This window comes from Phoca vitulina, unplaced genomic scaffold (genome assembly GCF_004348235.1).
Source record: "Phoca vitulina isolate PV1807 unplaced genomic scaffold, GSC_HSeal_1.0 scaffold54, whole genome shotgun sequence".
Classification (NCBI taxonomy): domain Eukaryota; kingdom Metazoa; phylum Chordata; class Mammalia; order Carnivora; family Phocidae; genus Phoca; species Phoca vitulina.
The window spans coordinates 11,144,833-11,161,780 of NW_022589757.1; the positions used below are offsets into that span (position 1 = coordinate 11,144,833).

Sequence of the window (16,948 nt, forward strand, 5' to 3'; positions counted from 1 at the left end):
ATTTGGGGAGTGACAGATTCCCAAGGGGTATGAGGAAACTTTTGAAGTGATGGTTATGCTCATTACTTGATTTTGGTGATGATTTCACAGGTGTATAGTACATGTATCAAAACTCATATGCTTTATATGCATTTTATTAGATGTTAATTACATCTATTCTATAAGCATTTTATTAGATGTTAATTACATCTACAACACCAATAAAGCTGTTAAACAAAAAAAACTTACAGAAAAAAGTCTTCTTCTTCGTCTGAATCATCTTCCAAAAGATTTCTCTGTCAAAAAAAAAAAAAGACTTGAGTTTTCAGATTCAGAAGGCTTACAAACTGTCAGGGAGGAGTAATGAAGGGAGTTCTATCCTGGTGAAATTTCTTTACTCCAAGGTTCCAGACAGAGGGAAGAGTGATTACCTGTGCTTCACGTAAGCTAAAAGAGCCACATATGCCAACCCTCCAAAGAAAATGCTTATAATAGCAGGATGCTATGACTGACTACAAGGTAGAAAGGTCGCTGAAGCCAGGGTGGGAATAAGGAGCTGTAGGCAATCAGGAAGAAGTTAAGTCCCTTCTCCTTGCTCTTGCTTTCCAATCTCTCTCTACAGGCAGAACCTAATAGGGAGCCAGGTAGCAAAGGAGAAATGTAGTTGCAGAGCCAAGTCCAGCATCAGAGAGGAGCACGGAAGACAGGTTCGGAGCTGGGACACAAGGGTTTAATAATTGGCACAGTCCACCTACCACCTCCACAGTTCATAAATAACCCTCTACACATATTAGAACTTCCAAACAAAAACTTTATACTTCTATTTTATAAGATGGAACTATTTTCCTTAATATGAAGATGATCGCACCCTCTTGCAACAACCAGACCTTTTCAGCATACAAGAACTTAGTATATAACTTGTAGGCAGAATAATAACTCCCCAAAATATCCCCATCCCAATTCTTGAAACCTGTGAAAATGTCTCCTTGCATGCTTAAAGGGAGTCTGCAGATGTGTTTAAGTTAAAAATTGTGAGATGGTAAGATCAATAGGGATTATTCATGTGGGCCCAACATAATCAGAAGAGTTCTCAAAAGAGGAAGGCAGAAGTGCCAGAGTGAGAGCGCGGGAAAGAGAGAGAAAGGAGAGAGAGAAGGCAAGGAGGGAAAGAGTAGGGAAGGGAGGAGCTAGAAAATCTTACACTGCTGGCTTTAAAGACAATGGAAGGAGCGGGAGCCAAAGACCACAGGCAGCCTCTAGAAGCCGGGAAAGGCAAGGAAACTAAATTCTCCCCTAGAGCCTCCAGAAGGAACACATCCTGCCAGAGCCTTGATTTTAGCTCAGGAAGACCCACTTTGGACTTCTGGTCACCAGAACTAGAAGATGGTAAATCTACGTTGTTTTGAGTTTGCGGTAATTTGTTACAACAGCAATAGGAAACAAATACACCACCTATGTGCCTTTTCTGAGAAAATTACTCAAGGAATTTCACCAGCGAAAAAAACCCAATTATTATCAGAAGAAACATTCTAAGACAGAGATTGATACAATCATTGACTCTAATAAAATGTGTGGTCAATAATAATAAATGATAATGTGATTGTGAACTATATCTTATAGCTATTGAAAAAGAAAAGGTACAAGGCCAACGTCTGGCTTAAGAAATTAAACGTAATACTAACGTTGAAGACTCCGATGGACCTTTCCCTAATCTTCACCTCCTCTTCTACCCAAGAGGCAATCACTACCCGGAAAGTGTTGGTTATCATTCCCTTTAATGTTACACATTTACTTTTATTTAATGTTGTTATTCATTTATATTTTGTATAAAAGCAACAATAAATATCCAGTGTTGGGGCACCTGGGTGGCTCAGTCGTTAAGCACCTGCCTTCAGCGCAGGTCAGGAACCCAGGGTCCTGCGATCGAGCCCCACATCGGGCTCCCTGCTCAGTGGGAAGCCTGCTTCTCCCTCTCCCACTCCCCCTGCTGTGTTCCCTCTCTCACTGTCTCTCTCTGTGAAATAAATAAATAAAATCTTTAAAAAAACCAAAAAAATAAAAAAATATCCAGTGTTAGGGTTTTTGTTTTTGTTTTTTTTTAAAGGTATAAGGAAAAACTTTAAAAGGGCCCCAAATTGTTCTAATACAACCTAGAAGCGGGAGTGGAAGGGTGAAGTGCAGAAGTAAGAGTGAGAGGCGCACCTCACCGGGGACAGGAGTGGCGGAGGCGGGAAGCTGGCTAGAATGAGAAAGTAAAACAACAGAGGGGGCATTGTTTTGGGTATGTTGACAGAGAACGCAGATTTAAACATAACTTTTTTTTGTTTGTTTTTTAAGATTTTATTTATTTTAGAGAGAGAGTGAGCATGAGCTGGGGGAGGGGCAGAGGGAGAAGAAGGCTCCCCGATGAGCAGGGAGCCCAATGTGTGGCTGGATCCAGGACCCTGGAATCTGACTTGAGCTGAAGGCAGAGGCTTAACCGACTGAGCCATCCAGGCATCCCTAAACATAACTGTTAAAATATGAAGTTAATAAAAAAAAAAGGGGAGAGGGAGAAAGGAAGGACATTTTTTAACTAGTGATACTGGGGTTGGGGAGAAGATGAGGAAAAACAATCAATCTGCCAAAGCAGTCAGGGCAAGAGGGAAAACATATGAAATCTAATAAGCTATATCTATGTATAATATATAACATTATCACAGAGAGTGAGAAAATGAAAACAGGATATATTTAATATTCATTTAATAAACATGTTTGCGCATCTTCTATGTGCTAGGCACCGTTCTAGGCAAGCACCAGCTTTGAACAAGACAGACAAGGTCTGAACTCTCACAGAAAAATATCTGATGGTGACAAATGCTATGCCGAGAACTGAAACACTGACAGGATAGGAAGTGACAGGGTGACTAAATGAGATTAGGTTGTCATGAAAAATCACTCTCAAGAAGTGAAATTTAAGCTGAGATCCAAATGATAACAAAGGGCCAACCAAAGATCAGGGGGAAGGGCATTTACGGCCAGCAGAGGGACTGGCTAAGACAGAAAGAGCCCAAATATATTAGTTATCATAACAAATGTGAATGGTTTGAATGCTCCTATTAAAAGTAAAAATTACACATGATTAGAGTCCAACAATTCCAGCCAAATCTGTTTACAAAAAATTCACCTAAAATGAATGTCAAACAAAGGATGAAAAAAAAGAGGTGGAAAAAAACACATCAGCAAATTCTAATGAAAAGAATGTTAGGGTTAGCAATATTAATACAAAGATGAATTTTAGGACAAAAGCATTAAACAACCAAATTAATGAGGAGAAATTGGTGATGAGGAGAAACTGGCTGGCAGGAGAAATGTGGAGAAAGTGGAATCCACATACCCTGCTGGTGGGAATGTAAAAATTGTGCAACCACTTTGGAAAACAATTTGGCAATTCTTCCAAAGGTTGAACATAATAACTAAGCTGGCAATTCCAGTCCTAAGTATTCACACAAGAGAAATGAAAACATGTTCACGTAAAAATCTGTATGTGAATATTCATAGCACTGCTATTCTTTTTTTTTTTTAAAGATTTGAAAGAGAGAGTGTGAGTGTGTGGGGGGGGGGCAGGTAGAGGGAGAGGAAGAGAGAGAATCTCAGGCAGGCTCCATGCTCAGAGCGGAGCCCAATGTGGGGCTCGATCTCACGACCCTGATATCATGACCTGAGCTGAAATCAAGAGTCGGACGTTCAACTGACTGAGCCACCCAGGCACCCCAGCATGGCTAATTTTTTTTTTTTTTAAGGATTTTATTTATTTGAGAGAGAGAGAGAGAGAGTGTGTGCATAAACGTGGGGAGGGGGGAGGGGCAGAGTGAGCGGGAGAAAGAGTCTTAAGCGGACTCCATGCATGCTGAGTGTGGAGCTCAAAAGGAGGGCTTGATCTCATGACCCTGAAATCATGTCCTGAGCCATAACCAAGACTTAGTCACTTAACTGACTCCACCACCCAGGAGCCCCAACAACACTACTATTCTTAATAGTCAAATAGCCAAAAAGCCAACAGCCAGAAGTGGTATGCAAAAAGTCATTAATATTCCAAAAAACCCCAAATGTCCATCAAGTGATGAATAGGTAAATGTGATATATCCATATACTGGGATATTATTCAGCAATAAAAAGGAATGAAGTACTGATACATGTTACAACATGCATGAGCTTCAAACACATTAGGATCTAAATCCAAAAAGCCAATTACAGAGATAACATATTGTATGATTCCATTTATATAAAATGTCCAGAGTAGACAAATCTATAGATTGGTGGTTGTCTAGGGTTGAGGGGATGAGAAGAATGGGGGATGAATGCTAAAAGGTACAGGGTTTGGGCGCCTGGGTGGCTCAGTTGGTTGGGCGACTGCCTTCGGCTCAGGTCATGATCCTGGAGTCCCGGGATCGAGTCCCGCATCGGGCTCCCTGCTCGGCAGGGAGTCTGCTTCTCCCTCTGACCCTCCTCCCTCTCATGCTCTCTGTCTCTCATTCTCTCTCTCTCAAATAAATAAATAAATAAATCTAAAAAAAAAAAAAAAAAAAAAAAAAAATAAAAGGTACAGGGTTTCTTTTTGGAATGATGATAATGTCCTAAAACTGACTGTGGTAATAGTTGCACAATTCTGTGAATAAACTAAAAACCATTTGAATTGTACACTTTAAAAGAGTGAATTGTATGGCATGTGAATTATATCTCAATAAAGCTGTTACTAAGAAAAATGGAATAGGAAAGTAGAATAAAACTTAAAAAAAATTTTAAAAGTAATTTATAGATATTAGAATCAATCAGTTATCAAATTTCACCATCTGATAAACATTCAAAAGGACGTCTCTAAGCAGCCAATTTTGTTCAATTTTGGTTCAATATCCTATTTTTACAATAAATTGTGGTAGTAATCAACCAACAATGTAAAGAGAAAGAGCCACAGTTACACTCTCAGCAGCGGAACTGATTAAGACTATATTTTATAATTTTAAGTATATACATAAAGCTTATTTTAAAAAGCTTCCTAGCAATTAGTCTATTGGTGGATTCTACCCCCTTCAAGTAAAAAACAAACTAGAGAGAGTTAGAATAAGGAAAAGACAAATGTTTCCTGTATTGTACTAAAAGATACTTTTAAATTATAAGCTGTTGGAAAGAATGAATGAGTTCAGAACCTGTACAAAAAAGGAATGTGTAAAATGAAGTCAAGTAGATTATAAGCTCTATACAGGCAGAGATTGTTTTTAGCACAATAGCAGGTGGTCAATAAATGCATCAGTACTGAAAAACAAACTGAGGGTTCTAGAGGGGAGGGGGGTGGGAGGATGGGTTAGCCTGGTGATGGGTATTGAGGAGGGCACGTTCTGCATGGAGCACTGGGTGTTATGCACAAACAATGAATCATGGAACACTATATCTAAAACTAATGATGTAATGTATGGGGATTAACATAACAATAAAAAATTAAAAAAAAAAAATAAATGCATCAGTAAATAAAGGAATAATAATGAGATAGGAAGTGAGAGAGGGTTTCAGGTTGCTGGATAAAGAAGAAAAACACTAATTCCTTTCCTCAATAAATATTTCTTGAGTACTTACTCTAAAAGTAATCTATTTACAACATTCCTATCAAATGTTGTCTTCCAAAATTCTGCATAACTTCTAGATTTATACATAACTGCATAGAATGTTCTGGAATAGGGACACCTGGGTGTCTCAGTCAGTTAAGTGTCTGCCTTCAGCTCAGGTCATGATCCCAGGGTCCTGGGATCAAGCCCCACTTCGGGCTCCCTGTTCAGTGTGGAGCCTGCTTCTCCATCGGCCTCTCCCCCAACTTGTGCTCTCTCTCTCTAAAATAAATAAATAAAATCTTAAAAAAAAAAAAAGAATGTTCTGGGATAAATTAGAAATTGAATGTTATATAAAAACTACTCTGGACTCCGAGACAATTATAGAACTAACATTCTTTATCTGCAATTCCAAAAATCTAAAAAGTTCTGAAAACCAAGAGGTTTTGTAAGTTTGGAGCCAAAACTTATTTGGAGGAAAACCTGACCTGAATTGATGTTAGCTAATTTATTTATACACTTTACTTATATACTAAGAGTAATCAGATATTTCTTTTCTTTTCATTTTAGCGAGGGAGAGTGAAAGAGAGACTCTTAAGCAGGTTCCACACCCAGTAGCAGAGCCCAACTCGGGGCTCTATCTCACAACCCTGAGATCATGACCTCACCCGAAATCAAGAGTCGGACACTTAACCGACTGAGCCACCCAGGCCCCTCATAATCAGACATTTCTGAGAAATACTAATATACTTGGAGGTGCTGCTCCAGAGGCCAAAAAGCCTATTATATAATATGCACTTAACTACCTTTTTAAAATCTGAAAAACTCTGAATTCCAACCATATTTGGTTCCAGAATTCTGAATAAGATGCTGTGTATTTGTATAAAATTCACTTTGAAAGACTAGAAAAAACTGTGAGTATAATTTGATCAATAGTGGAAGTAGAATTCAACTGAGTCACCCATCTGAGTAATATATACTTTAAAATATTTACTATGAAGAAAAAACAGAATTAGAATATAGCCATAAACTTTAGATTTTTCTAAAACAAATTATTTACAAAAGGAATGAACACATATTTTGAATCTGTTTGAAAAATTAAGATTCTAAACTCACCCTTTCACTTTTCACAGAACCAGTGACATCATCATCATTTAGGTGGCGCTTGAACTTGGGAGGCATACTTTTTACTCAAGAAGTACTCTTCTCTTTCCCAGCAGAGTAAGTATTCACCACCTTGAAGAGAAAATAAATTTCATCGGATTTGAGACTTTGGGGTAGAAGCTAAATTACTTCAATAGTGTTCAAGGCCTTGTATGAAGGAGCTTCCTTCATTTCTCGGACTTTACTGCCTTCCCTCTTGCTTCATTCTGGGTGATCCTGTCCTCCATGCCAGGCCTCAATACATAAAAAATAGTTAAAACTATGAGAAAATGGATGTAACTTGGGGTGCCTGGGTGGCTCCATCATTAAGCGCCTGCCTTCAGCTCAGGTCATGATCCCAGAATCCTGGGATCGAGCCCTCCATCGGGCTCCCTGCTCTGCAGGAAGCCTGCTTCTCCCTCTCCCACTCCCCCTGCTTGTGTTCCCTCTCTCGCTGTGTCTCTCTCTGTCAAATAAATAAATAAAATCTTTAAAAAAGAAAAAAAAGAAAAAAAAAGAAAATGGATGTAACTTTTAAAAGAGAACATGTGGGGGAAATTAGTGGAAGTTTTTATAAAATTCAAGAGCAGATTGCTTAGGAGGGGGAAATTAGGAGAAAATGAGACATTAAATGCTTTAAGATTTTAACCTGGAATCAGAAGACAGTAGAACACTCCCAGTTTTCGCATTTTTAGTTAGTTGATTAAACAATGATTCAGTTTCTTCATCTATAAAATAGTGATTTCTAGGTTTCTGCATGGAGTTGTGATGATCAAATCAGGTAATACATGCAAAAATATTCTGTAAGTTATAACATCCTATTCCAAAGCACAGCACCAGGCTCCAAGAAAAGGGACAAGTTTAGTAAGTAGTGGGTTAAACAGAGCCAGGTTTATTGGTTTTGTTTTTATTTTATTGCCACAGGAAAGTCTCATAGCTTTTTATATGCTAACATGCATTGTGATTTTCCAGGAAAATGCTTGAGTATGCAGTTTATTCAAATTTTCTTGAGAAAAAGCTGACATGCAAATTTGAGTTTTCAGTATCTTAGATTAGAAGATAGATGAAAAATGAGAATAGCTAAGGTACTGAATCTTTTACTATGTGGTAGGCACTGTGCTCAGTGATTTACATGCATTTTCTTTTAGTCTTTATGACACTCCTTTAAAGTAGGCTCTAAGAAGCTACGAACTAAGGCTTAGTAAAGATAAGTAACTAATAGTCACTCTACTGATTAAAATAGCAGAAACACAGGCTCAAGTTAATCAATGGCTATCCATGATCAGTTTTAATATTAAATTAACAGAACCTATTCTGTTCTAGAAAGACCACTTCTCTGTAACAACCCAACAGCCCTCTTCCCCTTTTCACAAAAAGAAACAACTCTAAGATCTTTAAGTATAATTAGACATCAGTTTGCTGGCTAATATTATATACAAGCCCACAGTCCAGTTTCATAAACCAAATAAAAGTAATATTTTAAGGCCTCCTATCAAAACAAATTGATAGTTTTCTTTGATAAGAAATGCTTCCAAACCAGAACCTTAACCACTTGTAACAAAAACCAAATTCTTGCTACCTAAGTAACAGCTCTAGAGTTCTTTATTCCATGATATTTCTGTCACGTACATCTGGCCCATTTTATTCCTCATACTTTGATTTCAGAATAATTCATTCACGCAGAAATGTTATAGCATGCAGAAAAAAAAACAGATCACAAAGGAAGCAACTGAAAAATCTGGGCTTTTCAATTATACCCGCACGTTATTATTTATATTTTAAACCCAACAAAGGGGCTGCTTTAATACCCTACGGCAAAAAACAGGCAGACTTACATCTTTATGACATACACAGTCAAGCTACAAGTTTAATGATGAGCAAACCCCATCATCAGGTCCTATAATCCAAGGATCAGCCTCTTGAAGGCAAGAAACCAGTGTCTGACAAACAGAAAAGACATCAGCAAAGCATCAAGCAAGATTAACTGTGCTTGATGAACCACAGAGCAACTGATGATTTGTGCCAAACAACTAGTAAAAAAAAAAAAAAAAAGAATGCTCAGAAATGAGGCATATATTTCTACCTAAAATTTCTCCTGCAAAAAATACACATGAATTCGGGGATTTGTGTGTGGGTACATATGTAAATAAGAGAGCTTTCATGATGTATTTCAACACTGAGAGTTGAACAGCAATATATAATTCATTTAAAAAAGTCACATCGCCATATGCTTATCTCATCATCATATGTTTACAATCTCGTGTATATTTTTTGAAGAGGCAGTTTAAGTTCTCTATTCAAAGTCTATACATGTAATACACTTCTAATCTGTTGTTTAATAGTGTTGGCTTCTTTTTTGCTTTACACAGAAAACTAACCCCCCTATGTATTTCGTTTCACAAGAAGCTTGAATCTGGGCAGAGGTTTCCCTTTTCCCGGCCTCCATTCCCTTTCTGACTCTTCTTCCTCATCTCCATCACCAGTCTTGGTTGGTGCAGTTTCACGGAAATACGTGACTTGGATGGGCACAGCCTGGAGATGTTATTCATAAAAACTGTCAAACTATAATGATTCACCTCACCTTCCGGGCATTATAAACGCGCAGGGTTGGCGTTCTTTCTCCCGTGACTTTAAACTCGCCCCCCCCACATCTGTCGCACCAGGCCACGTCCCCCGACATCTGCTCCTAACTCTGGTCCTTTCTACCCCAAGGTACCCACTCACATTCCAGGCTACCTCCCACTCTTCCCAAACCCGCCCCACGCCCTCCACTGTTCTCTTCCCGTCTCCCGCGAGCACCCTTCAATTGCCTTTCTTCTCCCCCTCAACCGCCCCGCATCCGCACACCCGTCCTGGTCGTCCTCCACGACTCCCGGCCCGCATCCAGGCTCTCCCCAGTCTGGGGTCCCTCCCCGACTCCCCCCCACCCAGGCCGGTCCCGCAGCCCAAGGCGGACGTTGGGAGGCGGCGGAACAGGGGCGTCGTCTCCGTTTCCTTCCTCCTCACATCAGCCCCTCCCGTCGGGACGGCCGGCGCCAGTACCTGAGTCTCCGGGGGAGCTCCGGGCCGCTCTCCGGGGCGGGCAGCGCTGGGAGGGCGGGGGAAGGAGTGGGAAGCGCAGGAAGAAAGCGGGGAGGGGGAGACAGTGGGCGCGGACCCGGCGTCGGCCGCTCAGCCGCAGCAGCGCCCCCGCTCATCGAGCCGATCGGTGCTCCGCGGCCTGGCGCCAGGCGAGGGGGGCGGGCCCAGGCCGCGGAGATGGTCGAGGGAGTCGAGTGGAGCTAGTGGAGCGTGGAGGGCGGGAGTGGTGGGTGTTCAGAGGAGGTGGAGGAAGCTCTGAGAAGTCACTCAGAGTGGCGTTCCGGGTACAAGCTCCGGGTTGGGGTTGAGGGAGGCGTTTAGAAGGTGATGCTCTGTGCGCAGCCCATGCCCCCGGGCTAAAGAAGCCGAGTAAAAAACAAGGAGGATGGTTCGCAGCTCCAGGACAGCTTCGGATCGTCTGGGGCTTTTCGGAAGATGTGTGACCCCTTGTTTATCGATGCAGTTAGACTAGCAGGGAGATACTGAGGGTTGCTAATCCCGTCTCCTCATTCTAGACGTTCGGAATCCCTGATCCGGAAAGGAGATTTACTTGAGGTTGCACAGCTGTTTTGGACAGATTTAGGACGAGGGCTCGGTGTTCTTTCCCCTGTATCCTTTACTTCTTAACCTAAAATAACTAGGTCTAGACACCGGAGCCTTCAAGTTTCAGGTGGGAAATCACCCTTGTATAGCCACTCCTGTGTTCTTTCACCATATGATACCGAAGTCGCTGGGCGTAGTAATCCAGAACACCAATTCCAGATTTGCTTTTACTTTCTCTTGTTTCACTTATCCATTCCTCCCACACATGCCCCAGCAGGACTGTTTGACTAATCCCTCCCCCCCTTATCATTTGTATTACGCATCTTTCTCATTTAATACCTATAGGTCCCTTGTTGATAGTGTTTTAGTGCATTTTTAAGTCAAAACATTGTAACAAATTAAAAGATGCCTTACTAGGACAATGACTCTCAATTCAATTACATAAAGTTGAATCACCTGTAAAGCTTTAAAAAAGCTGATGCCGAGGCACTACTTTGAGATTCTGATTCAATTCGCCGGCGATGCCGAGAAACAGTGAACCATGGGTTCTCAACTGAAGCTTCTGAAAGCCTGGTGTTAGACAAGTTCACTACTATCTGTGAGTCTACTACTCAGACCCAGGCTGACTTGGACCTAGAAGGGAAGCTTTTTATAGTTTGTTTCTCTGCCTAGGCATGATGGTGAGACTACTCCAGACCCGAAAGTTATTTTTTCTTCCACAATTGATTTTATATCTGTAAATCTGCTTGTTATGGGGTGCTTCCCTGCTTTGGTACTTTAGTCAATTCGAGCCTGAGGCAATTACAGGATTAGCCCTTCTTACACCACAATTTACGACATGATTATCGAGTTGTAGGGGCACCTCATTGTGTAGCTTCTATGAATACTTCTTTTTTTTAAAGATTTATTTATTTATTTGAGAGCGCGTGCCCCCGAGTGGGGGAGGATCAGAGGGAGAGGGACAGAATCTCAAACAGACTCCACGCTCTGCTGGGACCCCAGCGAGGGCGGGGCTCAATCGCAGGACGCTGAGATCAAGACCTAAGTGGAAATCAAGAGCCCGACACTTAACAAACTGAGCCACCCAGGAGTCCCTTTTTGGTTTTGTTTTAACCGTAATTCTTTAGTTCTGCCAACCATCTTGGTATGATTGCATAGGGGAAGGGTAATGCTAGTCCCAACCCTTAATCACCTGAACAAAGTCCTTTAACTACCCCCAACATTTCTGAAAGCTCAGAAAATGTCATTTTACAGTTACTATGAATTAGATATACCAATAAACTGAAAGAATATAAATAGCACGGGATACAGGGTCAGAACAGGGTTCCAGTCTCACCAACTTGAATTATTTGGTTATTTTTACCCTATTTTCTCTGTCTTGAGTTTGAAGTATTCAGATGTTGGTCCTCTATCATTTCTCTTTCAACATCAGACCTTCTGCCTTAACTGGGCCTGGTGTCCTCTGAGCCAGAGATCTTTTGTTTTACCCTCTTCTAATACTAAATCTCTGGGCTTCTACTGGATTGGAGAAGGGATTCTGAGCATTTGATTCTTAAACAAATTGTCTATTATTCCTCCTGTTTTTAGTTCACATCAGTCTCAGAGTTACCTAGCACTTCCAATTCCTGAGCCCTATGCAGGGTTTAGCTATGCAAATCAGGTTGCTTCATGGCCTGCTTAGGATTCTTGTTCCTTAAGTCTGCTAAGGTAATTGTCAATTATAAGCATGTGAACAACTGTTCAACATCAAAGTGTAAATCAAAATAAATACCATTTTTCATCTATCAGTGACCAGGAAGGAAGGAGTTAAGCAGCAGATCTGCAATCCATTCTCTCCCATTATAGAGGAATACTCCTAGAAAGCAAGCAAGCATTTGATTCTTAGAAATATGGTAATAACAGACTTCCTGGTAAACAAACTAGTATCCCCTAGTAGGAGAGTTCATATCTACAGAATTCCTTTAGCAGGATAGCCCTGGACTGAGACTGTTTATGGTAAACACAGCAGAAATCTGTGGATTTGAGGTGCATGACTGGAAAATATCATGTAAGTTAGGTAACTCAGCATGTAATGGAGATATGTTTCATAACTGAGTTGGTTCCTTCTGTGTAAGTGAGGAGACTGCATACCTTATTTAGAAACCACATCAATTATCTTGGGTGGAGGTGCATCCAAAGGAAGAAAGGACCTGAGGAGCAGCACCAAGAGTCCTGGACCTCTTCCTATTTTGTCTGTGCCCCTTGGTTACTGGTGTCTTTGAAATTAGTGAACCTTGAAATTAGGTAAGATCTCTGATTTCTGAGTTGTGAGTCTAATTTGAAACTTTGATCCTTTAGTTAGCTCAGTGGCAAAGATTAAAAAGTTTGACAATACAGTGTTGGAGATATGTACATGTGGTATTATGGGTAGGAGGCTAAGGAGGTGGGAAGAACAAGCTTTCTTAAACACTGTTGGTGGAAGTATAAATTGGTACAAATTTTTTTAAAGTTCAGGGTGACAATACATGTCAAAAATTTATACGAAGTTCCTTTTGACCTAGTAATTCCACTTCTAAAATTTATCCCATAGATAAACTTACACAAATTGTATAAAGGCATTTTCTAAGAATATTCTTTAAAAGATTTTTGGAACAAGGCTAAAAAAAAAAAAGAAAGAAACTTTAACTGTCCCACAATAGGAAATAAGTTTGGTATATCCAATTCAGTAGAACAGTATACAGCCATTAAGATGAAGTAGCTCTACCTGCACTGACTTGGAATATCTCTGTATGTTATTGTAAGGTGAGAAAAGCAAGGTGCAGAACAATATGAGACTCTGCTTCCACGTGAGCATCACAAACAAACAAAAAAAACAAAAAAAAAAACAAAAACAAAAACCCAGAAGGGCTGGGAATCTAGTATGGAAGATGATGTTATGGACTGAATTGTGTCCTCCCCACCCCCTCCCAATCCATATGTTGAAGCCCTAATCCAGAGTGTGACTGTATGTAGGTAATTAAGTTTAAATGCGGTTGGTCATAAGGGTGAGACCCTAATCTGATAGGGCTGGTGTCCATATGTATGGGCACAGAGATGAGGCCATGTGAGGACACTTTGAGAAAGTGGCCTTCTACAAGCCAGGAAGAGAGGTTTCACGAGAAACCAACTCTGATGGCACCTTGATCTGGGACTGCTAGCTCCTAGAACTGTGAGAAAATTTCTGTTGTTTAAGCCATCTGGTCTGTGGCATTTTGTTATAACAACCCTAGCAGACTAGTAGAGAAAAGAAACCTTTCCTAATTGTGTGGTTATTTTGTACCATTAGAATATTTTACCATGTGTATCACTTTTTTAATTAAAAAAAAATACACTAGAGATTCTCTTTCCCATTGAAATTGGGACTAGTTGTTGGCTGGTTAATTTAAAAAGTTGGTTAAAGTGGTAAAGATCATTTAAAAAGGCAGATATACTTAACCTTTTTATTTTGACTCAAATGTATCATTATACATTTACTCACTAATCTTTGAAATAGGGCCAAGACCTTTTATCTGAAAATGAATCTGTTGGTTGGAGGACCCCAGTTGTCTTTATTATGAATTGCACTGTTTAAATTGTTTACAATTTTCGGGGCGCCTGGGTGGCTCAGTCGTTAAGCGTCTGCCTTCGGCTCAGGTCATGATCCCAGGGTCCTGGGATCAAGCCCCGCATCGGGCTCCCTGCTCGGTGGGAAGCCTGCTTCTCCCTCTCCCACTCCCCCTGCTTGTGTTCCCTCTCTCGCTGTCTCTCTCTGTCAAATAAATAAATAAAATCTTAATAAATAAATAAATTGTTTACAATTTTCAGTTTCTTTTTTTTTCAAAATACAGCAAGAAGTTTTAAAAGACACCTTTGAAAAAGTTTGAATGCCAAGTCAGTCTAGATTTTGTACAATTATTTCCCCAAAGTTTTATGCATTTTTCTTACCCACATCTAATTCTATAGTAACTTCTGTTCATTTTCAATTTAGTTTTCATAAAAACAACTTTCTATTTGTACTTCATTAGTTTGAATATTTAAACTCCAGAAGTATAATAAGAGGTGTAAATATTTATATTACAAATACAAATTGACTCTAGGGGTGCCTGGCTGGCTCAGCTAGAAGAGTATGCAATTTCTGATCTCGGGGTTATAAGTTCGAGCCCCACATTGGGCAGAGAGTTTATTTAAAAAAAAAAATACAAACTGACTCTTGATAAGCATATAGCTCAACTGTTTTGGTGAGGAAGTACATAGGTGTATCATTTAGCTAACCTATTAGCCTCTTGTGCTCAGAGAGTCTCGTATTGTGTAAATATAGTTAGCTTATTTTACTTTTAATTTTGAAAGAATCTCAAACTTAAGAATATGCACAAAGAAGTCTTGCAAATCCTTCATCCGGATTCACTGGTTAACATTTTTTTCTAATGCTAGTCTCAACTCCTAATTGAATTTCATGACTCACAGCATAAATGATACTGAAATAGTTCAGGCCAGTCTCTCTTTCTTCAAATAGATGAAGAAACAGGGCCAGAGAGTTTACATGACTTAACTCAAGGGGGTTGTTAACATTTCACTTCATTTGTTTTATTCTCTCGAAATATATAACTTCCCCACCCAATTATTTGAGTTGGTTACAGATATGTCTCTTTACCCCTCAATACTTCAATGGGTATTTCCTAAGAACAGAACATTTCTTTTCATAACAACAATTCAATTAAATTAAAAAAATTTAACATTGACACAATATTATTTTCTAATAAAGCATCCATATTCTAAATTTGTCGGTGGTTCCAATTATGTCCTATGTGGCATCAGTGAGTGATTCTACACAGAGAGAATGAAGAGTAAATAGTAACAGAGCAAGCGGCCTAAGTGGAGTCTGGTTTTTAAAGACAGATTCTACTGTAGTTTTTGTTAAAAATTTGCAATAAAATGGGAATGTCCTCTGTGCTTCTCTCATGGAATTTTAGATGTGACATTATAAGATGGACTCATAGAGATGCTTTTTTTCTTCTAACTCTTATTTGATATGACCTGTTTTAAGAATTTTATCTTTGAGAAATTGCCTCCTATAAAGATGACAAGAACAGAGAAACCTGTGCAGGAATATGCTCTAATTGTGTTAAAAAATTTATGACTTCTCTGAAAGTTAAAAATGGCTACCATTTAGGGACGCCTGGGTGGCTCAGTCAAGTGTCTGCCTTCAGCTCAGGTCATGATCCCAGGGTCCTGAGATCGAGCCCTGCATCGGGCTCCTTGCTCAGCAGGGAGCCGGCTTCTCCCTCTGCCTGCCGCTCCCCCTGCTTGTACTCTCACTCTCTCTCTCACTCTCCCTTCTGTCAAATAAGTAACTAAAATCTTTAAAAAAATGGCTACCATTTATTAAATGCCTACTTTTATTTATTTTAAATATTTTATTTATTTATTTGAGAGAGCGCATGCGTGCATGAGGGGAGAGGCTGAGGGAGAGAGAATCCCAAGCAGACTCCCTGCTGAACACAGAGCCCGACTGCGGGCTCGATCCCACAACCCTGACATCACAACCTGAGCCGAAACCAAGAGTCAGATGCTTAACTGACTGAGCCACCCAAGTGCCCCTAAATGCCTACTTTTAAAAGCACTATGCTTAATGATTAGCATATGTTATTTTATTACTGCACAACAACCCTCTGATAACAAGTGTCATTTTCCTAATTTTATCTATGTGGAAACTAAGGTTTTGAGATGAACTGTGTAACTTGTTGAAGGCAAGAGAATTGTGAAGCTGGGCACATTAGTAAATACTGCAGAGCTATATGTTTAAGGTGAGATCAATATTTTATCGAAATGGGCTGCATGATTTTCCCTTATAACAGAAATTAGGCAGTTTATTCTTAAAGCATTGTATAGATGGAATCCGTCAGGTCTAATGTCTTGTGATAATCTCATTTGATTCAGGAGGCTTTAGTCTGTTGATGGTCAATTACAATTTTAATTTCTTGCTCAAGATGGTTAATACTAATCTTGGGTGCTATATCAAGGTAAATAAATTCACCCATCAGATAAGTGACAGGCATTCTGTAAAAGTCTGGGGATATAAAGATGGTGAACAGTGTTAGCTGTCTTTCAAGACCTCACAAACTTACATAGAAACACAAGACTAAGCAACTATTAAAACTGAATGTATTATAGGGGTGCCTGGCTGGCTCAGTTGGTAGAATCTGTGACTCTTGATCTCAGGGTTGAGTTTGAGCCCCACGTTGGGTGCAGAGATTACTTAAAAATAAAATCTTAAAAAAAATTTGAGGGCGCCTGGGTGGCTCAGTTGGTTAAGCGACTGCCTTCAGCTCAAGTCATGATCCTGGAGTCCCAGGATCGAGTCCCGCATTGGGCTCCCCGCTCAGTGGGGAGTCTGCTTCTCCCTCTGACCCTCTCCCCTCTCATGCTCTCTCTCACTCTCTCCCTCTCAAATAAATAAATAAAATCTTAAAAAAAAAAAAAAGATTCGTTAAAAAAAAATTTGAGTAAAGTTATAGATTCAAGTGAACAATGGAATATATATATATGTGTATACACACACACACACACACACACACACAAATACTTTAGCAAATAGAAGAATTGCCTAAGGTGATCTAATAATATCA

The 16,948-nt window shown here is 39.9% G+C and overlaps 1 protein-coding gene across 4 annotated transcripts in view; it reads right to left on the bottom strand.

Moving 5' to 3' along the window:
- Positions 1–16,948, bottom strand: part of VAMP4 (vesicle associated membrane protein 4) — a 48,372-nt gene that overhangs the window by 16,389 nt on the left and 15,035 nt on the right. Inside the window, exons 1-3 of one of the 4 annotated variants that reach the window (XM_032389321.1) lie at positions 9,744–9,966; positions 6,675–6,794; positions 229–275 (exon numbers count right to left, since the gene is read on the bottom strand). In XM_032389321.1, the coding sequence (XP_032245212.1) occupies positions 229–275; positions 6,675–6,740 (113 nt within the window). In that variant the 5' untranslated portion in view covers positions 6,741–6,794; positions 9,744–9,966. Of the gene's footprint in view, positions 1–228; positions 276–6,674; positions 6,795–9,282; positions 9,304–9,548; positions 9,654–9,743; positions 9,967–16,948 lie in introns of those variants that run through there. The other 3 variants (XM_032389322.1, XM_032389324.1, XM_032389323.1) reach the window with 3 other exon arrangements.